The sequence below is a fragment of the Rhinolophus sinicus genome, chromosome 6 (assembly GCF_057876585.1).
Source record: "Rhinolophus sinicus isolate RSI-liver-muscle chromosome 6, RSI-T2T, whole genome shotgun sequence".
In the NCBI taxonomy this organism is placed as follows: Eukaryota; Metazoa; Chordata; class Mammalia; order Chiroptera; family Rhinolophidae; genus Rhinolophus; species Rhinolophus sinicus.
The window spans coordinates 69305575-69327641 of NC_142506.1; the positions used below are offsets into that span (position 1 = coordinate 69305575).

At 50.7% G+C, this 22067-nt stretch overlaps 2 protein-coding genes across 10 annotated transcripts in view; one reads left to right on the forward strand and one right to left on the reverse strand.

Moving 5' to 3' along the window:
* Positions 1–450: 450 nt before the first annotated feature.
* On the reverse strand, positions 451–7687 carry UBE2T (ubiquitin conjugating enzyme E2 T). Of its 6 annotated transcripts, XM_088799216.1 has the most exons (8): positions 5606–5725; positions 3217–3264; positions 2950–3119; positions 2406–2475; positions 1968–2073; positions 1740–1838; positions 1509–1592; positions 451–818 (listed from the first exon to the last, which is right to left on the reverse strand). In XM_088799216.1, the coding sequence occupies exons 3-8, from the start codon at positions 3056–3058 to the stop codon at positions 660–662; spliced, it is 627 nt and encodes a 208-aa protein (XP_088655342.1). In that variant the 5' UTR covers positions 3059–3119; positions 3217–3264; positions 5606–5725; the 3' UTR covers positions 451–659. The 6 variants fall into 6 exon arrangements, with proteins under 6 accessions (XP_088655342.1, XP_019606386.1, XP_019606389.1 ...); XM_019750827.3 differs by lacking the exon at positions 3217–3264 and having other exon boundaries at positions 5606–5736; XM_019750830.3 differs by lacking the exons at positions 3217–3264; positions 5606–5725 and adding an exon at positions 5024–5587.
* Positions 7688–7843: 156 nt separating this feature from the next.
* PPP1R12B (protein phosphatase 1 regulatory subunit 12B) overlaps positions 7844–22067 on the forward strand; it is a 102257-nt gene continuing 88033 nt past the window's right edge. For all 4 annotated transcript variants that reach the window (XM_088799206.1, XM_088799208.1, XM_088799207.1 and 1 more), the window contains exon 1: positions 7844–8267. In XM_088799206.1, the coding sequence (XP_088655332.1) occupies positions 7992–8267 (276 nt within the window). In that variant the 5' untranslated portion in view covers positions 7844–7991. The remainder of the gene's footprint in view (positions 8268–22067) is intronic.

The following is a 22067-nucleotide window of genomic DNA, read 5'->3' on the forward strand; positions in this document are numbered from 1 at the left end:
CGAGGGACGGAAAGGGAATGTAAAAATCCCTCCTTAAATTTGTAAGATTGTTGCTTAATCCCAGGTCTGATTTTCTCACCACTGTTCTAAAACACTAGCACAATACTTGGTACACAGTAGGTGTTCAATAAATATTTTTGAACAAAAGAAAGTTATACCACAGTAATTCTGACAAGCTGTGTAACTCAAAAAGTGAAAGCTGCAGAAAAGTTAACCAAAGGGTACATTACCTTATTCCCACGTTGTATATGACTGCTGAAAACCTAGGAAGGCCTGGTGCTAACTGAATTGTTTCTAACAGCTCTTTGCATCTGTGTCAAACACCCAGGGTCCCTGGGGATGTCAGTAAGTTGGCAAAACAAAGGGCAACAATTCCAACTGTTTACCATTCTCATTGTGTAGCTCTCCGGCCCGTTTGCTCCCAGACACACATGCAGGATAAACACGTACTCAACATTAAATGATTATTTATTTTTCAGGTTTAAAAGGTTTCAAAATACGTATGTCAAGCTAATTAAAACAAACTACGCTTCGAGAATCCATGTGGAGCAGAATGGATAAATACACAAGGTCTGCTTCACACGATACAACAGTGATAATGTCATCAGAGAAAACACTCGAGAAAGGCAGGCCGACTAGACCATCTTGGCAGAGATGCATCAGCTAAGTCGGCCCGGCCGCACAGCCAGACCCTCAGCACCAGGGCGGAATCTCTTCTCAGGGCTTCCTGGCTGCCCAGCCTTCCTTTTCTGGGTCGTGCTGTGCACTTCTGAGTCGCTGGCCTCTGGCAGGTCACCAGGTGTCTCCTGCTCGTCAGCCTGTAGGGTGAACACGGGGGCACAGCAATGCCAGGGCGGACAACCAGGGGCTTCCCGGCCCTTCTGTGCTGCTTCCTGTACACACCATTCCCTCCAGCAGCAGCTTCTCAACTTTTCGTATATTTTCATTTTGTATTTCCTTCCACAGTGACACTAACTCTACTTAATCTGAAAGATGTCCTAACTCAGCAAGAACCAGAATGTGCTCATCTGTGTCCCTGCCATTTGTATTTTATTAAATGAGGAAACTGCCAACGTAAACCGGGGAAGCTTTTCCTTCGCCCTCCTCCATGATGGTCCCCTAAGCAAACCCAGCTTCCCCTCCCTCCTGGACCTCTCCCCCCTCGCCGATTCCTGCAAAGTCCCTTCTCAGTGTTAATAAGACATCAGAAGGATCCGAGTCGCCTCTCATCCGTGATGCCCACAGGATGTAAAAAAGTTAACCAGCTGCCGCCTGCCCTCTAGTGTTGCCAGCAGGTGACAACTGCTGGGAAAATGTGTTGGTTGAGCTACGAGGCTATTTTCCTGAATAATCACTTAGAAGCTTCCAACAGGAGAAAAAGATCAACTCGCCATCCTAGAGTACAGTACACATTTGGCAAATCTAATAAACACCAATACACATCTAGATACAGACCCACTTAATGGGCTGACAGCAGCAGCAAGACCAGAGCTGTACAAACATCATACCTTCTGTTTCTGTCTTGCATGCTTCTCTGTCCACTGCCTGGCATTCCTGAGGAAGACTGGCTTATTGTATTTAAATTCTGAGGACTGACACAGACAAAAGAAAAAGCGTCAGCGGAGAGAACAGGGGCCTACAGTAGCAGGTGCCAGCTTCTCCCGTGCCTCCCAAACGGAGAACAGAAGCATCGAAAAAGCAGGCTGTGTGCCGAGAGTAGACGCAACAAGAACACCTACTATGTCAGCCATGAGCGGGTCATCGGGGTTGGGCTCCGACATGAGCAGCTGAATGGACGTCAGGACAGTTGCAATGCTGAGGGATGGTCTCCAGGCACCCTGTGAGCGCGCACACACACACACACACACACACACACACACACACGACTAAGAACGTGGCCCTCCAAGCCAAGCTGTCCCAACAAGCACCACTGATGGCTGCGGTCAAGCCCCGTACCCACCACTCACTTTTGGCGGCAATTTGAGAATATCCAGACAAATCCTTCCAGCAGAGTCGATGTTCGGATGATAGATAGGAGTCAGGAAGCGGATCTGAGGAGGTTCAAATGGGTACCTTTGAAAGCACAGGGCAACAGAGAAACTTTATTAAAAGACTGCTTCTTAACACATTATAAACAGCTTCCTGGAAAACAGCCTTTGAGAGGTAAAACTGTTCTGCCCCCAAGTGTATCATGGAAATCTATAAACATCAAAAAGTTGAAATGACAGCATTAAAAACACTGATATCCCTGTATGACGTGGACCCAGCCAGCCCACCCGCTAAGTACTTCTACATTAAGTCATGATAGGACTCATATGAAAATCCAGGACCTTCAACTGTGACATTTAACACTCTTCCAATAACTGCGTCTTACCCTGTACTCTTAGAATCTAATTCACACTAACCTCTCAGGAATGATAACTTCCAGCTTGAACACACCTTTTTCATAAGGTGTGTTGGCCCCACCTAATATTTCTTAAAAGAAAAAGAAAGAAAAAGTTAAGAGGTGATTGGATGACCTGAATTACACCACAGGGTCTTCCAGAGAAGCTGGGTCTAGGGCAATAATTCTCTCTCAGGGCTTTAACCAGGCCTCATACCATGAACCCCAAAAGGTGAGGGTGTCAAGCCAAGGATATAGAGGAGATCAAACAGAAGTTGGAACATTAGGGCCATGGATCGAACACGGCCTGCACATCTGCTTTGTCTGGACTGCGGATTCTAAGCACTTCGTGTCCTGTCCAGCCTCACAGATATGAGATAAATGCTGCTTCGGAGCGGAAGCCCAAATCTTGGCTACACATCAGCAGAAGGTGTAGCGTAAGGCCAAAGAAGTACCAAGCCAACCTTGTATAAATGCAAACTAATTCAGGGGAGGCTGGTGGGCAGGCTGCCCTCGCACTGTTGCCCACTTCACAGGAATGTACAGATCCCAGCACCATCACCTACGCGCACGCAGATCGCCCATCTGGTCCCTGTCTTGCCAGCATGTGATGCCTGGCGGTGGCTCCGTGGCTAATAGGTCCAGCTCTCTCTTCAGACGTGATGCTCTCTGCATGATCCCCAAGTAACAGGAACCCCACACCGTTCACTAGGCCACACTAAAAGCTGGCTGTACTCTAGGGAGAAAAGGGACAACCATGAAATAGCACAGGTGACAGGGGTTTTTAGCACATGGCTTCAATTAAATGAAGGACAGAGATTCCTCATACCAACCCCTGTTATGAGAAGGGAGTCTGAGTCTTTTCCATTCCTTCTTGTTATCTATTTAAGCAAACAAATTTTAAAAATAAAGTATAAAAGATGCAAAAAGTCCTACGAACAAGAAGACTAGCTATTTTATATCAAGGTCTGTTTCCACTGATAAACTATAAACTCCTGAGGCAGAGCCTGGGTCTAACTTTGCTCACGCAGCATCCTCAGCACGGCTGGCACAGAAAGGGATGGACAACTACCAGCTGCGGGAGGAAGCCTATGTGTGCTTGGCAAGGACAGTGACACGGACAGAGCCACGACTCTGAGACATTTATAAGCTAATGCTGAAGTGTCTGAGGTGGATGTAAATGTAACTGATTTGTAACCAAAACCTTAACAATGCAAATGATCTACTTGGGTGGTGAGGCTGCGGTTGGTGACTACACAGCCAACCCACAATCCTCACTGATTTCTTCCCTTCTAATCCTTCTCCTGCCTATAGCTTCCAGGACCAAGTAGAACAGAAGAGCTGTCGCGTACGGAAAGATGCCCAACATCTAAGTCACTAGGGGAAATGCTAATCGAAACCACAAAGAGCCAGAACGTCACACCGCCAGGATAACTATAATCAAAAAGATGGTATCCACTGTTGGAGGATGTGGAGAAACTGGAATCTCCATACGTTACCAGGGATGCAAACTGATGCAGCTGCTTTGGAGAAGAGCCTGCCGGCGCCGTCCAGTGTTTAACACAGACGACGTTGGGACCCTGCAGTTCTCCTAGGTTTACACTCAAGAGAGCTGGAAACACACGCCTGTGCACAAATCTGTACACAAATGTTTTTAGCAGCATTATTCATAACAGCTAAAAAATGGAAACAACCCAAATGCCTGTCAGCTAACGAAAACACAAAATGTGGATTTAAGAACTATATAAATGACTTCAAATCTTGCATTTCTAGCATCAGGAAGAATCTGAGTCACTTACATTTCCAAATTATACTTGACGATATTTTGAGGGAAAATTCTACAGTATATTTGAGGATTCAAAAAGATCTCAAGATACAGCCCTACTAAATGTCAAAGATGCATGATACTGTATCTATAATTAATAACTTTTATTAGACAGAAAGCTCTTAAATGGCAAAGTTCCCATTTTCTTTCTTTATTGCTTAAGTGACTGTTGAGCTTAATAAATGATTTCAAATAAATGGTGAGAGATCAAGTGGGCATGTTAGGAAAAAAGGTCACCTTTTCAAGCTAGGCCTTCCATGGCCACGTGGTCTTGGCATGGTCCCTGCCATTTCAGGATCTGGTTCTCAGTTTTGTAGCCTAAAAACTCAGTTTGGCAGCAAGCCTCAAGTCCATACGGCTCGTATGTACTAGTTCATGCCAAGGTCACTGACAAAGACTTAAACATTAATTAAAAGGTCAATTTATTACTCTGTGAAACGACAGCAACAACTTTAATTCCACACATTCTCTCCCTAAACTATTTGTACTTGGAGAACTAGCGAGAATCAGAAGCTGACGCGGTGGGCGTGGCCTGTGGCTGGTCGGGCGGTGCTAACTGGTGACTGACAGGCGTGTAGGGCTGCGTACGGGCCGGGTCAGGACTCGCTCCGGAGCTGCGGCCAAGGTGCAACGCACGGTGCTGCGCTCGCCTTTTCCTCTTCCCCAGCCACGCTGCTCCTCCACGAGCAACGCGCTCTTTCCGGAAGACTCGTGCAGAATTAATACCGCGGTCGGTGAATTAACCTGGTAGTAGGATCCCGCACCCGCCTTGCACGTGAGCCCCTCCCTGCACCACGTCCAAGCTCCTCACACACCTTGAGGCCCGTCGCCCAGGAGGTCGCGAGGCAGCGAACCTCGCCGTCTACAGGCGCCTCCTACTGGCAGGTTTTTACGTCTTTTTCTCAGCAAGAGCCTCCACGACCTCGACAGCAGCAGCCCCGGGTACGCGGGACCGCGCTGGCAGGCGCGGGGGCGCGGGGCGGGGGCGCCTTCTCCAAAGCCCCCCGCGACTGTGTTCGCGCCGAGAGGCGCCTGGCCCGGGCGCCCCCACGCCACCGACCCGGTCGCGCGTCCCGGGGCCGCCGCCGAGGCCCCTCCCGCCGTCCCCCTCTCCGCGCCGGCCGCCGCCGCTCTCTGACGGCCCGTCACGGGGCGCGGTCCGGGGCGGGTCCCTGGTGGCGTTAGGTGGCTTTCCCGTCAGCGGTGCCTCGCGCGTGACAGCCCCGTGGTGCGCGGGGCCCGAGCCGACGCCGCCAGCGAGCGTCCGTCCGCCGGTGCGACTCCCCACAGGCCGACCGCCCCGACCCCGAGGCGCGTCCGCCCCGCCGCTCCACGGCCGCTCTCCCGAGGGCTCCTCCTCGGAGGGAATCCACACGTCAGGCAGGAGGGGGACTCACCCCAGACCCACGGGACCTCCGCGGGGACCGGACACGGAGCCCCTCGCTCCCCGAGCCGACCGCCTCTCTGCGCCAGCAGACCACCCGCGGCCACCCGCGCAGGCGCCGGCCGGTGTTGGCGTCGCCCCGCCTCCCGCCCGCGCGCGTCGCCATTGGCCCGCGGCGAGGCAGGGAGACGAGCGCAGCCGCCCATTGGCCCGCGCTCTGAGGCGCGTCGCTTCAAGTGGGAGCGCGCGACGCTGCGGGTTCCGCTGGGACGCCGGCTGCGCTGGTCGCCGAGTGCTGCGCGCGGCGGCGCTGCTGCTGAGGCCGGTTCCGAGGCCGGCTCTGTTGGTCCGAGCGGGGCAGGCGCTGGGAACCGCCTCACCGGAGGGACAGCGAAGGGAGCGGGAACATTGGATCTGGCGCGGAGGGTCGTGGTGCTTCCCGTCATTTGTTTTCAGTATTTCCCTTTGGAGGAGGCTGTGCTTCCGAGGACGCGTCTACTGAGGCGGATGGATGAACGTGACGGATCGCAGATGTAGCGCAGCGAGGCGTCCTGGCCGTTAGAACTCAGACCGAAGCGGCGCCCCTGGACGCGGCGATTCCTCCCCCACCGCGAAGGGTCCTGCGCCGGGCGGATCCTGCCGGCTCCTGACCCGGGATGTACCTGCTGACATCAGCCGGCGCAGCGAAGGCCCGCACCTGATGGGCTGCAGAGGACCGGCTGGAAGCGACTGGCCTCTGGGAATAGACCCCAGCCGCACCCCAGCCTCATCTCACTGATCTCAGCTCATTGCCGGCTTTGGAACAGCGATCGCTTAGCAGAGACGGCCAGTCTCCCAAGTTGCCAACCAGCTGGGACCACTGCGGTGATGTCTGCTCTTAGTCCACACCGGGTCCCCCGTGACCGCGCGTGGTCTGTGGTCTCTGCCCGAGAGACCCACACATTCACTAGGGCTCTGTCCCATTCCCGCCCTGGGAAGCCGCACGCTGGCCGTCGGAATGAACCACCTAAAGCGGCTTGTGGATGATCCTGCTATTGTCCGGTCCAGCTTCCGGCTGGCGGTCGGCGTCCTGCACTTACTGTGGGCATTGTCGTGAAGTGTTCGGGTCGTGACTCTGGGATTGGCTGCTTCTGTTACTACTGACGTTTTCTGGCTTAACCCTTCAATGTCTTGTTTTCTTCCTACGCCAACTGTAACTGTATCTCAATTACGGTTCTGTCTTCAGAACTGAAATTGATTTCTTCCTTGGGTGGTTCTCTCGAAACGCGTCTTAAAAATGTCTCTTAGAAAAAGCAGGAACTATTGAGTCTGGCGGAAAGAAGAGATGGGATGACAAAACGAGCAGATACCTGTTGTTTTGGGAACCAAATTGAAAGGATTGGATGAAAGAAAACCGAAAAAAACTCCTTGGGCTAAATGTACAGTTTGCATTTGTCCACCAGAGGGAAGTATGGTAACTGGTGGGAATGAAAGCCAGGCTCCGGATTTTCATCAACTGTACAGGTCTCATTGCTTTTAAAAACAGTATTCTAATACTGTAATTTACTTTGTTTCTTCACTTTATACAAGAATATATATACATCATGGCCAGCTCACTTTATACATTTAAATGTGCACAAATTATATTTTGTAACTGTAAATTAATGCACATAATAAGGAAAACAAGGCTTTATAAAGTATATATTATTACGCCTTTTTATGCCCATTGTTATTCACGGTTTACAAAGATGTTGTAAGACTTAATCAGAATTTATAAAGTGTTTAAGGATACCTACTGTGTACAAGATTGCTCTTCTCCCCGCTCACACTGACACGGTGATAACTACATGTTAATGTATTATATGTTATAATGTTAATAAAACTCTAGACGTGGAACCAGGTACTTTATGCCTAGTTTTCCCCAATGGAAAATAGGGATAATGACTGCCTCTCTTCCACTGCAAAGAAGAGCTGATGTGATAATTAAGGAGCCAAGTTTAGAGTCATAGCAAGAATAAACTACGACTCCCAAAATGCCCAAAGAGCTGCCGCCAGTCCAGGAGCCTGTTCCAGCTTTAGGGCAAAGGTGACCCCGCCGCTGGGTCCCGCGGCGAAGCCGGGAGCTGCGGGAGCTCGCCCCTTTCCTGGTGCATCCAGGGATTTGTGGTTCCCTGCAGACCACGGGGCGCCCCTGGGGCGGGCCCCGGACTACAAGTCCCGTGACGCCCCGGGCGCGCCGCGCCTGCGTGCTGAGGCCGCGGGAACGCGCGGGCGGCGCTGGCGGCGGAGGAATAAAGATGGCGGTGCGGGCGTCTCCGCCTTCTGCCCCCGGCTGACGCGCTCCCGGGGAGGCGGCGGCGGCAGCGCGAGCGGCAGCGACCTGGTGGCGGTAGTGCAGCCGCGGCTGCCGAGCCCGAGCGATGGCCGAGCTGGAGCACCTGGGCGGGAAGCGGGCCGAGTCAGCGCGCGTGCGGCGGGCGGAGCAGCTGCGGCGCTGGCGGGGCTCGCAGACCCAGCAGGAGCCCGCCGAGCGGCAGCCGCGCACCCGCCGCGGGGGCCCCCGGGTCCGCTTCGAGGACGGCGCGGTCTTCCTGGCCGCCTGCTCGAGCGGGGACACCGACGAGGTGAAGAGGCTTCTGGCCAGGGGAGCCGACATCAACACGACCAACGTGGACGGCTTGACAGCCCTGCACCAGGTAACCCGCGCCGTCCCTGCAGGTGAGCCTGCGACCCCGGGCGCCGGGGCAGCGCTGTCCCGCCAGCCCCCTGCGCGCACGGGGCGCCCGCCCGACCCCAGGGCCCCCGCCTGCGGGCCAGCGTGTGGCCTTCCCCGCGCCGCCTTGGGTCGTCATGGTAACTGGGGCTCGGTCCGGCGTAGCCCTGTCGGGTGACCGTCCGCACTCGCGCGGGTGCGGGCGCCTGAGCACCGCGTCCCTGCGTGCGGGGCAGCGCCGGCCGGCAGGCGCCCTCGCGGACAACTCCCTGTGCTGTGGGGCCCCGCTCAAGAGGCTCAGGCCCCTGAAGGGGGGAAGCCCGAGTGGGGTGCAGGAAGCGGCCCTTCCGGAGCCACACCTCTGCTTTGCTGATTTGTGACGGTTCAAAAGCGCTTGTCTCCTGCGGCCGCGGCGCCTGGCACACCCTGACCTCCTGCGGCCCGTCTCACTCTCTTCTCAGCGGTCCCCTCCCCGCGGGCCTTCTCTGGAGAACCACCCTGACCGCTCGTGTGTGTTGGACCTATGGAACAGCCTTGCCCGTTTTCTTCTCTCCGAAGCCCTCTGTAGACACCCCACGCCTTGTGTTTAGCACAGTGCGGACAGTGGCTTGGTGACAGCTTCCCTGCTCTCACTGTGCAACAGTCTTCTGCATACACGACTGTCCGCTGACTCCACCCTCCCTCCCCGAGTGGAACTTCATAGTTATTTCCGCGAGCTGCGAGCTGGACTCCCACTCTTAATCTTTCTTATTTTTCTTCTGCTGTCAGTGCGAAGTGAATGTGTTGGCACAAGAACACACTTCTAAATAATACTTCAATTTTGTGTCATAGCACTTCTCTCAGTGTATCAGCCAGCAGCTTAAAATTACTCCTCACCTGTTTGCATCCTTTCTCTTCACCCTATTGTATCTGTTGCTTCTCTGCTCATAACTGTGCCCTGAAGTAGCAACCAACACTTGTATGGCTTTTTGCTGTTTGAACTTATTTCTTATGCCTCTCCCCATGGGAATCTCAGCAGTGACCCTTTGAGGTAGATGTGCCAGGTGGTGTCGTTATACCCAGGAGAGGAATCTGAAACTCAGCACCATGACCTGGGCAAGAACCGAGAGGAGAAAATTAAGCATGGACTTTTCAGATTTAAATTCTAGAGCTTTACATCCCACCTAACAAAGAGCTGAATATAAATGCTGATAGGCCCACGTTCGTTATTTAAATTTCTGAACTCTGAGAAGGTGGATATTATCTTTCCAGTGTCCCTGGGATGTTAAGGCTGAGATCTGATTCTGGGAGGGACCGTTTCATGGGCTCAGAGAGGACCGAGAAGTCCATGTGAGTCACTGGGAGAGTAGTATCTCAAAGGTTAGACCTACTAACCAAGAAGTCAGTGATTGACTGTTCTGCCGGAGCAGTTTTCTTAGTGAAACTCAGTACCCTTTTCTTTTAAGGTGACTGCTAGCTGAGTTCTGTCCTTACCGTACACATTTTAGTTGCGCCCTGAGAAAAGCACCGACTTTGAGGTCACTCTCCTTCCCACACCAGGTCACCACTTTTCTGATCCCTTCTCCTGAGACCGACCTCCCTGGTGCCTTTCCTTCTCTTAAATCCCACCCCAACTTGTGAAGTGCAGTAGTTAATACACTCTTCACATTCAGTAATCTCTTGAAATAGGAGTGGAAGGAGATGACAGCTATGGAATTTTTTTAAATACTTGCAGATGTAATACAGTTGGCCCTTCATATCTGTGGGTTCTGAGAGCCGACTGAGGGACTTGAGCAGCTCAGATTTTGGTATTCCGGGGGGCCTGGAACACACCCCCACAGATACTGAGGGATGACTGTGTAGGAATTCCTCCATATTTACAGGGCTGGCAATGAATTGAATTGAACAAGTGTCCTCAGTACGAGACAAACTCGGCTAAAGATGAAGATACTGGAAGATCTGAGGTCAAACAAACCTTCTCTTGAGAAACCATCTCTTTGAATCATGACAAGGGGCCTTTATGGGCTCAGGAACTCTCTCATATGTGTTCCCGCAGAGTTACAATGTTTCTCCATCACCTGCAGAACTCTTAGGTACATGAAAGATTATTTTCAAAGTGAAATTGGAGCCGCTAGTAGCTGGACAAGCTACTTTATGACTGACTGTTCAGCGGAATTGAGAATGGCACCATTATCTGAGTTATTTAATTACAATCTCCATCTGGTACACAAACATGGTATGAATCATCAGCATGATTGCTTCCTTTCTCTCTTCTTTCAGCCACAGCCTCTTGACCATGTGGGTTATCCTCCTGTCATGGTGGGAGAAACCCCCACACGATGTCAGGGAAGATTTCCTCCTGCCCTGCCAGGTCACAGTAGGAGATTTGCACCTCAGGTTGTGGTGCCTTGATCCTGCTTTTGACTTAGAGACCTTTCCTTCTTGGCCGCCTTTGCTTAGGCCACGAGATGCTTGAGTCAAACATAACAAGCTCCAGGGGGCCTATTAATAATACTTGAAATAGACTGGGATAAGTATCTCAAAGGTTAGACCTACTCTGATGAAAGGCTTGGAAGTTGATACAGACTAACTAAACTTGGGTGAATAAATTAAGATTTGGTGTGTATGCCCTTAGTATAGTGGGGTCTTCAATGAAGAAGGAATTAATCTGAATACGTAACCCTTGCTTGCTCACAGAGGGATTCCCCACCTCATGTATGTGTATACACCATAGGGCACGGAGCGTGGCCAACGATCCTGCGTAGGCTGAACTTCTTGGATTTTTATTTATTTATTTTGCAAGATTGATTATTAGCATCTGTCCTGGTATCTTTAGCATTATAATCTCGGGTGCTTTCGGCCTAGATACAGGCTCTTAAAACTGTCTCCCAAATTAGTGGGCTGTTATAAGGGGCAAGTGCTTGTTTTTGGAAAGGAGATTTTTCTGGATTTGTTGAAATGAATGCAGGCTTATTCCTTCAGAATATATTATATTGACGTTTATATCTGTGTGTGGGTGGGGGGCCTGAGGTCAGTCCGCACAGATCTTTTCTCCGGACCAGTGAGATTGGTCTTTGTTTGGAGGAATCCCGAGGCGACTAGCAGGGTTCTCTGCCTGACTGGCGCTCAGGTTAGTTTTGGAAGGGCTCCGAGTCCAAGTGTGGCCTTCAGGGTCACCCCGACTGGCGTTCCACTCCTAGTAGACTCTGTCATTCTAGAGCTGCCTCAGGCCTCAGGGAGCTTAAAATGATCTTTCTCTGGAAGAGAGTGGAGAAAGGGACAGATGAGGGAAGGAGAAAGCAGTTTATATTCAGTCGTGCCGAGTAAGACAGGCGACAACTAAGATACTGTGTGCAGTTCAGTACAAGACAGCACGTATGTGTGCCTGCTTGACTGGTAAAATCCAAGTTGTGTTCTTCACGCCTTCTCTTATATTCCAAGTTCATCACTTCTTCCTGTTATAGTTCACCTGTGAGGTCAGCTTAGAGTCAGGACCCCAGGCCATGTGGGATTAAGAAACTCCTTAACACCACTGTGGATCCCGAATAGTCATCCGATTGTTGTGTACTTTTCCTCTTCAGGTTGGCTCAAATGATGCATGAGACCACGCTGGGCTTTTACAACCTTTGAGAGAGCAGTGTCAGTACTAAGATGTTTGGAGGACTTTAGTGGCAAGTCTGTGAGGTTTTTTCCCTGCTAAGCGTGATTTAAGGTAGTCTTTCTGTTAACTGTTGGAAGAACAAAAAATAGATCTATGATCAATATGATTGTAACTGTAAATTAGGGCCCAAAATACAGGAGAAGTCTCCTACAGCACTGCTTTCTGGCTAGTTCAAGTGGCTCCATTATGGATGAGTTAAGAAAGTTTTAGGATATTAAACCTGACCTTAGAGGCAGGAAAGTTATCTTCCTATCACTGAAGAGCTGGTTAGCTACCATGTTTCCCCGAAAATAAGAGGGGTCTTATATTAATTTTTGCTCCAAAAGACGCATTAGGGCTTATGTTCAGGGGATGTCATCCTGAAAGATAGTGCTAGGGCTTATTTTCCGGTGAGGTCTTATTTTTGGGGAAACGCGGTAGTTCAGATTATTTTGTTTCCTGGTTTCGCCACTTCTCACTCATTAGCCTTGTCCCTGGAAGGCTCCTTAGGGGAGCAACGACAGGGAGGTTAGTACCTTAAAGTTTCTTCTGCCATTTATTCTTTGGCATTTATTGAAAGTCTACTTAGTGTCGGCTCTGTGCTTCTTGTTACTTGTTGCTTAGCAATTGATACATTTTAGAAACTAAATAGAATTTTGGGAATGCACTCCAGAATAGCTGGTTCCTATTTTCATTTATAATAGGAAATTGGCTACATAGTGACTTTCTATTCTAGCATTCTGGCTCTTGGGGGCTGGAGGGGGCGGATTATATTCATCAGTATTTGTGACTATTTTCATCTATGCTTATGAATGAAAATTATTCTATTTATACCTTTTTGCCTAAAGGTGGTGAAAGATGGAAGTTTGGGATCTTGAATAAATCGTTAGTGGTTTAACATAGTAATAATAGATTCAGATTGAAGATCTTGACCCAGAATTTCATGTAGGGCAAAGAATTTAAACCTCGTTTGGGTTGCTAATTGAAGTGTGCTCAATTTTTTTACTTTCTTGTTAGGGTTTTTTGTTGTTTTTTTCCTGCTTTGGAAGTGTAATTTTAAAAAATTGTCTCTTAAATCTTAGAGTTTAGATTGTTACCAGTATAAATAAATTTTATGGGCTTGAAGTTTTATCAGGTATGCAGAGTTTATATTTGTTTCATGAGTCCATTTAGCTGGAAAACTGAAGCCTTAGTTCTCAATATTGAAAATTGACCTGTTTGAGGTTTCTAATACAATATTGCACTACACTGTAATTATGGGATGGGTTTATTTAAAAACTTAGGAAAGATTTTGTACTTAGTGTAGTTAAATATTGTAATACTGTGACAATCTGTCAGAATCACACTCTGATGCAGGTTTGGAAGTCCTGATTGGCTGTTACACCTTTATGATTACTTGCTGGACAAGGGGGAGGAGTCCCGTGTCTCCCCTATGATTTGTGCTTTTAATGCACTTCTGGTAATGCCGCCAGGGAATTCCCGTTTTGACCTGGTAGCCCCATCTTGAGACATCTTTATTAGGCTCAGTTTGGCCCATGGCTGCCAGCAATGATTTATTGACTAAACTGTGGTTTTCTCAGGTCTTACTTGTAACTGATAAAAATGAAAGATGCTGCATTTTAAACCTGGGAAAAAGAGCCCAGGACTTCACGTTGGCAAACACGTGCATACACTTAATTAGTGTAAATTCTGCTTTACTGCCAAACAGTCAAGGTGGGAGACGCGGAACTTCCGAGCTTCTCAGGCTTCCTGTCAAGTCCTTCTCAGCCGGTCCTGCTGTGGCAGGTGTGAGACTCGGAGGCCAAGTAGCTTCATCATTTACCTGGTGTTTCCAGCCTGCGCTGCGTCGCCCCGTGGAGAGATCTATCAGATGGTGCTACTAGACCTGGAATAAAAAGGAAACTGTTTCAAACAGTTTCTGTGACCATAATTAGAATTTCGGATTGTTGCACTTGTTTCTGTCCGCTTTAGAGAGTGGCTACACGCTTCCTCCCGTCAGCAGGCGCTGGGGCTTCCGGCTGTCACCTGCCCTCCCCTTGGCTCGGTCCTCGCCTCCTCTGCACAGTGCCCTGGAGGCCTTCTCTCTGCTTTGGTTCCTGATTTATTCCAAGACTTTTTGTCTGTCCTGATAGATTATTTCTCTTGAGTGCATCCCTTCTAAGACCTCTTGCTTCTCCAAAGAAATGATTATGCGTATTCCTTGTGAATTCTTCATATTGAGTCATGCTCTGTTCTAACACTTGCAGGCTCAGGTCTCATGTATCTATGACGTACTCTCTGAAAGGCACCAATACCTGCGCAGTCAGGCTTAAGAAATAGCCTGTTAGCAAATGCAGTGGAAATGCCTTTGTATTTTTACCTCACATGAGTGTATCCCTAAACAATTTGCAATATCGTTTTACGTGTTTTCAGTGTTACATAAATGGCATCAGAGTCTACATATACTTTTCCTCTGTGCTCTTAAGAATGTAACGTTTGTAAGGTTTCTCTGTGTTGTTACACAAAGCACTGGCTCATCCATTTTCACCTCGATTCACGTGACACTCACTTATTCATCGTCACAATGCCATCTGGTAGCCCAGTGGATGATTATCCTGAAATGAATGGTTTCCTGTTGGGGGGCACCTGAGTTGTTTGCAGGGTGATGATGTTTATTTGCTTGTTGTTTTGTTTTGCTAGTAAAACATGTTATGTAAATCAAAACCATAAGGAGATATTACTTCACACCCACTTGGATGGTTTTAATACAAAAGATGGACAATGCCAAATATTGGAGAGGGTGTGGAGAAATTGGGGCCCGAGACACTGCTGTTGGGGCTGTAAAACAGTGCAGCCACTTTGGGAGACGGTCTGGTGGTTCCTCAGAAGGTTAAACTCAGACTTACCACGTAACCCCCCAGTTTCGCTCTTGGGCATGCAGCCGGACAGACATGCGCAGACAAGCCTGGACCCACGCGTTCTTCGCTGCGTGTCTGCGTCACCGGGGCCTGGGCTGCGTCGAGCCTCTGCTCCTGAGGTTCCCAGTGACCCTCAGATCGCAATCCTGGCATTTCCGTTCTTCATCGTACTTGACTTTCAGCTCCGTCAACATGCTGACCTTCCTGCGCTTTGCATCCCAGGACTTCGTGACAAATCTCTTTACTTCTCTGGTTGCACCTTCCTCGTTTGCACGCCCTTTCCCACGTGATTTTAAAAGCTAGCATCCCTCCAGCCATGGTACTGTGTCTTCTCTTTACTCCTCTCTTCCCGTCTTCTGTCCACATGCCCAGCTCCTCCAGAAACATTGGCAGCTGGCAGCATTGTCACATTACTCACCCACCCTTCCCTTCCCTACAGGATTCTGGGGGTGACCCATGGGAATATATTTAAATTTGAGTATTTTGGAAGAAAGAATGAGATGATAATTTACTTATATTTTATTATTGCATTGAACATAACATAGCTCTAAATACAATAAGACGCAATCCTGTTGATTAAGTTTATTACGGTGACATATTATTAAAGTAAGAAAGTTGTGGATATGATGTGTTTAGAATTACTGTTATGAATTAGCTATCATGAGAGTATCCAAATTGAGCAATGTATTTACTGAATTTACAAGAGAAATACTGTACATGAAGTCATCTTGAGGCACTGAAGCAAACAATGTGATGGTGTTAGTGACGGTAATGATAATAGTAACAATGGCGAGAATCCAGCACAGTCCTGACAGAAACAGCTTCTAGATGTAGCATTTTCCCTTCCTTAAATTCAGCAGATTCTCATAGTGTATGATCTCATGGCTGAAAAGAGGGAAAGAGACCTCTGGAGAACCCGATAATTCTCAGCTGGTATGTTACACACACACACACACACACACACACCACCACCCCCCAAAAGGTAAACAGAAAATGCAAGGACAAACCAGTTATGATGGCGATTTCACAGCAACCAGGTGGGATCTTAGCAATGGGACATAAACTGAGAAAATGGTAAGCTCCTGCTCTGTGTTACGTCCTGGTGGTGTACCCTGCTGGGCTGTGGTCTGACCTCCCTGGGCTGTCTTCATAGCTGTCAGAGCGAGGGACTGCTTCTGATCATATGGAAGTGCCTTCCAGGAAGTGGCCACTCACCTGCAGGCACTTTCAAGCCCCGCCCCCTCTCAGCTGTTCTTCCAAAACCACTTGGGTTTTTCAGAGACAGCTGTCAGGCATCCTGGTCAGCCCAGCGGAACCAGCCATGGGGGCCTGCTGTCAGGGGTGTCGTGTCTGGCACAGGGGTGGAGATCGGGGCCAGGGGGGACTCCCCGTGGGCCGTGTGGCCAGTGGTGCTGTGGGCCGCGTTAGTGAAGAGGCCGAGCCCTGAGAACACACCTCCCTGAGTGGCCTTGGTGAAGCCTTTTCATCGCTGACTGTTTCCTCAAGAGTTTAGAGCAGAATCAGAAAAGGGATCCTATTCTGTGGGCCTCTTGCCTTTTGCCATAAACAGTGTTATGTTGGTGGACACTTCAGGTTTCATCGTTTAGTCGCCTTTCCCTCACTACCAAACACAGACTATTTTGTGTAAATTGAGGTGGGAGATGACTTTTGAATTACAGAAGCTACCATGTTTCCCCAGAACTAAGACCTAGCTGGACAATCAGCTCTAATGCGTCTTTTGGAGCAAAAATCAATATAAGACCCAGTATTACATTATAATTATACTAAAGACCCGGTCTTAAATTATAGTAAAATAAGACTGGGTCTTGTATTACTTTTTGCTCCAAAAGACGCATTAGAGCTGATGGTCCGGCCAGGTCTCATTTTCGGGGACACATGGTAGCATTGGGATTCTCTGTGCCCTGAGGTGTCTGCTACCAGCCACCTGCCCTGGGTCAAGCTCAGGTGCTCGCAGACGTGCCTGCTGACGCAGGTGCACGTGTCTGAGTGCACTGAACACGAGCATTAGACGGCATCTTCCCCATCAGGTGTAGTCACATGTTTGTCATATAAGCAGGAAAGTTCGATCCTACCTATACTCGGAGTATCGGGTCAATAACACCACTGCTGCAGTGCTTTCTGGGAGGGGGGCACTGCACAGTCCTGGGGTCCTCTTAGGAAGTCATCGTGTCTGCCGAGGAGTTCAGTCTGGCGGGGAATTGGCTGGCAGAGAACCCCATGAATTATAATGAGCACTCACCGGCGTGGAGACATAGGTGGTAGAGACGAACCACGGACATGGGAAGGGCAGCTGGGCCAGGCGTCACAGAGGAGGTGACGTTGGAGTGGAGTGTTTGAGAGCACATGGGAGCTCCATGCAGGGAGGGACACTGCAGGCGCGGACACGGCATGTGAGAGAGCTGCTAGGGATGGGGTGTGGTAGCTCAGCAGCACGCAGGACAGTTTCAGCCGTGTGCACGTTAAGTCATGTGGTCCTCATTACGACACCCTGAAAAAACGTAGTTGTCGTTCCCATGTGCAGACGAGGCCATCGAGGCAGAGAGAGTTCAGTGACTTACGGAGGGTCTTATGGAGTTCAGTGACTTACGGAGGGTCTTATGGAGCTCAGTGACTTACGGAGGGTCTTATGGAGCTCAGTGACTTACGGAGGGTCTTATGGAGCTCAGTGACTTACGGAGGGTCTTATGGAGCTCAGTGACTTACGGAGGGTCTTATGGAGTTCAGTGACTTGCAGCCGGAAGCGTGAACCTAGGCTCCCGGGCCAGCGCGCTCCGTGGGGCCAGCGCGCTCCGTGGGGGCCAGCACCCCCAGTCCTCGGCACACGCGGCCACTGCCTGGTGCGCCTGCGTCTGCATCAGCTGACAAGCAACAGAAGAAGACTTTGTGACACGTGAAACACACGGATTCCAATCTCCGCGTCTACGATGTTGCATGGAGCCCGCCCCACGCGCTGGCTGACTGCTGGCCAGCTGCGCTTGCACGCAGAGCGGAGTGTTTGCACGGGGCCTGCCTGGCCGCACAGCCTGAAACCCCTCCTCTCTGGCTCTGTACGGAGAAAGCGGGCCGACCTCTACTCTGAATCAGTGCCCTGGACTGTCTCACAGCATGTTGTTTTATACAATCACACAGAGCACGTGCTAATACTTATCTTTTTAAAAATCTGTTTTCAGATTTGTTATCTCATGTGTCCTCAGATCTACCTGGAAATAAAAGGAAGGGTACGTGTGGAACTTTCCGTCTCCCAGCCAGGAAGCGAAGCTGTGGAAATGTGGGATGGCTGTGCCGTCAGGGCCACTCTTCTGCCTGCGCAGTGTCTTCTCTGTCCCCTGTCCTGTCCTACAGGCACAGTTGGGCTTGGACTCAAGGCCGCACCATAAAGGAGATGGTGGAGACTGATGGCAGGAGCCAGGGAACGTGCCCCCCTTCAGCGCTGCCCGGCTGCCGTGGGGTCTGAGCCTCGCTGCCCTGCGGGGTCCCCCTAGGTCCGAGCACAGCCAGCGAGGTGCCCTGGAGGCCTTGGGCTTGACTGCACAGAAGCAGCCCTCACCATCAGAGCACACGGCCATTGCTCATTGAATTTCCATAAAGGACCATTGCGAGATCCAGCTGTGGGAAAACCTTTGCCCTCACAGTAAATTTTGTATTTTTCCCCCAGGTTTCCACTTGTCCATTATTCTATCTTTGGAACATGAGGTTTCTACCTTTTTGCTATTCCTGATCTTGTCCTGGGCTCAGGAATGTCTCCTCTGAACAAGCAAAGGATGGAAGGTTTCCCTGTTACCTCGGCACTACCGCTTGGCCAGTCGGGGAGAGTGGGTCTGACTCCTCTGCGTTTGTCATTTATCGCTTTGTGTTGTTGTTAGTGCCCATTTCCCTGTAGCAGTCTGCAGGCTGAACTATAGGCCGTGTTTCTTCAATTACTGAGCTTGATGCTTCCAAGGAAAGACAAGTTAGTTAGATTTCTGAAGTCCTAACCACTAGCACCTTCTCTTTCAGCCCCAAGAGTGAATTTATATTATCAGCAAAATTGATTGTACCCGGATTTGGTCTGAGGGCCCAGCAGGAATAAGATGCCACCTTCAGGGAGATAGGCTGCGTTTCTGCTCACCGCCAGTGTGCCCTCGGCCCTGATGCCCGAGGCAGAGCGACGCAGGAGACCTTGCTGTCCCGGGCGGCCCGGGGCTGCAGCTCACACACCGCGCCGCTGTCAGGCTAACGAGCGCACAGCTGTCAGCACGCGTAGGTGTGCGTGGATGGCTGGTGCTTTTCACTGCTCGGAGCTGTTACTGCAGAGGGAAGGCAATGCTGTAAACAAGAATTGAACCCTAGTCAGTGAGATGCGTGTGTTGGGGGAATTCTCATGAATGTCTGAAATGGGATGAATGGGGAAGGGACAGCCGAGTGACAAAGTGAGGACGGTACCGTGTTACTGGTGGGCTGCGGGGCACGTGGGCATTTGGGGACTCGCTGAATTCCTCCATCTCTGTGTGTGGACATTTTCCATATACGATACTTGGGTAAAATGCCTAAAGGGTGGGACAGGAAGTGTGGGTTGATAAAGCAGCTGGGCGTGGCAGTGGGGAGTGGCAGGGCGTGGGGCACGGGCCGCTCACGCTCTCCTGGAGAAGGCACCTGCGGCCCCGCTCCAGCCGGCTGGCCCTTTGCGGGAGTGTGGCCACTGTGCTGCCAGATGGTCTCAAACCGGAAGATTTCAATGTGAAAAGGCTTTGTTCTTAAAAATGCCACATGGGCCAAACACAGTGCTTTTAATTTACCAAGTGTTTTTCCACCCCTAAGGTTTCAATTTTAGAGAAAAAATTGCAGGTGTGTTCTTGAGTTGCTATAGTACCACGTGACTTTGCAGAGAGCTCAGCTGTAGCTGAGCCCTTTACCATAACCTCGGCTCTCCTGCATGTGGGCTGTTGTACAGATGTGCTGTGCCAGGGCCACTCCGCTGCATTCGTGGCACTGCCCAAACAGGGCTTGTCGGGGGCAGGGGACAGCTGCGAGGCTGGGCAGCTTGGCATTGATTTCCCTGGGCTGGCTTTAGGTTGTTAAGTATGGACAGGACAGCAAGCAGACCTGCTAGCCTGCTGCCCAGATGGAGTTAGTTCCTGGCTGTGAGTCACTTCGGCTTTAAGAGAAATTAGCGAGATGGGGATCAGAAACAGAAGACTAAGATTTCTGGGTGTTGCCTGTTTGGGTGAAGTGGTGTCACAGTCCACGCAGGGTCCTAAGCTCTAAAAATGTGTGTGTCATGCTTTTCACCATTGGCATTCTGTCAGCCGCCCGGCCCTTCTACCTCAGGACCCTTCTCAACTCCCTTCCGGCTGCGATGTCTCCACTGCCAGGGCCTTTCTTCAAATCGTCATCCTCCAGCCTCGATGTGGTTCCCAGGTCGTGTCTCTGCCTCACGCTTCTGCCCGCGGTTCCGTCTTCCCGCCGCCGTTCCCGCTCTAGGATGCAGTTCGCATATACCAGTCCTTGCCTGAAAAGCTCATTGGTTCCCTGCTCCCTTCGGGTCACGGTTTGCCGTGGGGACAGGGACCTGCATTGCTGCCAGCCCACCCTGCCAGCCTCTCTTCCTTTCATTTCCCATTAGCCTGTGGGGTCAAATTCAGACTCTTCCGGATGCCCCGAGACATTCTCTTCAGGTGTTCGTGTTTGTCCCACCCCCGCCTGAGGATACACATGCCAGATTCTCACCATCCCAAACAGCTGCCTTTTGTTTTTTTCTTCCAGACCTTTGTATGTGCTGTTCCCTTTGCTTCTTCCCCTCTGTTCCCTCCTCCTTGTCCTTCACAACCTCCTGGGAAGTGTCCCCTGGTGCCCCAGACAGTTGGTGACTTCTCGGTCTGCAGTAGCACACTGCATGTCCAGCTCTCTGTAGATGAGAGTGTGGTTCCGCTGCAGGCACGTTGCCACGTCTCTGTCCCCACTGAATGGTTAAGTCGGATGCATCGCCCCTGCGTGGTGTGGCCTCAATAAATGTTTGTTCCATGAATCAATGGAAAAGCACTTTACAGTCAAGGAACATGTTACTCAGATGAATTCTTAACCCGTCCTTTGGTAATGTGAGTCTGTCAGATCCGGGACTTAAATCTGTCTTCTCGGGTTTTCTGCCTGTGCTAACAATAGACTCGATGGGCCTCAGCCGCCAGCGGCCGTGCTGGTGACTCGGTTTGCAGCCCCTGAACGCCCCTGGCCAGCTGGGGACTCCTTCTTCCACTCCGGGCTCATGTCTTCCCTCTCCCTAATCCTGCCTTTAATTTACTTCCTTCTCTTATTAATAGAACTTGACTGTGGTCTGTTGGCATCTACTTAAACGTACAGTTATGCTAAGTGTGTAATGTTTGCCCTGGTGTGGAAAGGAGCGTCCTGCTAACTCCTAGGGACTAAACAAGGGTGGTGGGAACAGCAGCAGCAGCTGACACTTCACTCTAAGCCTGACATGAAGTGTTTGACACACATTAGCTCATCTGTGACCCCATGAAGTAGGTACTGGGATCCGTGTGCTGTGCTGCAGGTGGGGAGATGCAGCGATGACTTGTTTCAGAAACACGAAACTCAACAGGAGACCTGGGACTTGAACCCAGGGAGTGTTGTTGCGTGGCCGGCACCCTGCACGGGACGGGTGGCTGTACAGCGGCGTCCTCAGTATCTCCTATCACGTAGGACCTTGCTCGGGAGACATGCCAGGACGTGCCGAGGACAAATGTTATCTTGCCAGTTTTGCTCGGCAGAACCCTTGCTGAAAATATGCTGGGAAAATAATAACCTCTTGTTGAATATCTCCTTTTAGGGATAAAATGTGTGGTACTCATTTCTGAGAATTTAATCTTCCCGTGATTTCTTGTGGCTTTTAATCGTTACCCAGCTCAGGTCCCAGAGTCGCCTGCCTGCTGACCGCAAGGCCCGCTGGACGGCCCTGGCGTGTTGCCTGTATGGCTTATGAAACGCTTGTTTATGGGCACAGAGGGATCTGACTTGAATAGGAAAGTCCTCTCCGCGGACAGCAGTTGGCCCTGCACCCTGGCTGGCAGCGGAGTAGGCCGTGGGGGCTGGGCTCAGCCAGACAGCAAAGCTCTGAGCGCTGAGACGCAGGGTGGAGCCAGGGCGCTCCGATGCCGTGTTTGTGGTCTGCGTTAGGTCTAGGCAGGAGCGACCAACTCCGACCAACCAGTTGGCCCCCTTCTGCCCACGGAATCATTGGAGAGCTAGACCGATACCAGTGTGCCCTATAGAT

What these genes read in the sequence shown, in the direction of transcription:
- UBE2T (XM_088799214.1), bottom strand. Translation starts at nt 6,038, where the DNA reads ATGACGGGAAGCACCACGACCCTCCGCGCCAGATCCAATGTTCCCGCT. An exon ending in GGAGGTCCCGTGGGTCTGGG is followed by an intron (nt 2,476 to 5,605) that starts GTGAGTCCCCCT and finishes TTTTCTTTTAAG; the next exon opens with AAATATTAGGTGGGGCCAAC. An exon ending in TTCTCAAATTGCCGCCAAAA is followed by an intron (nt 1,839 to 1,967) that starts GTGAGTGGTGGG and finishes GCGCGCTCACAG; the next exon opens with GGTGCCTGGAGACCATCCCT.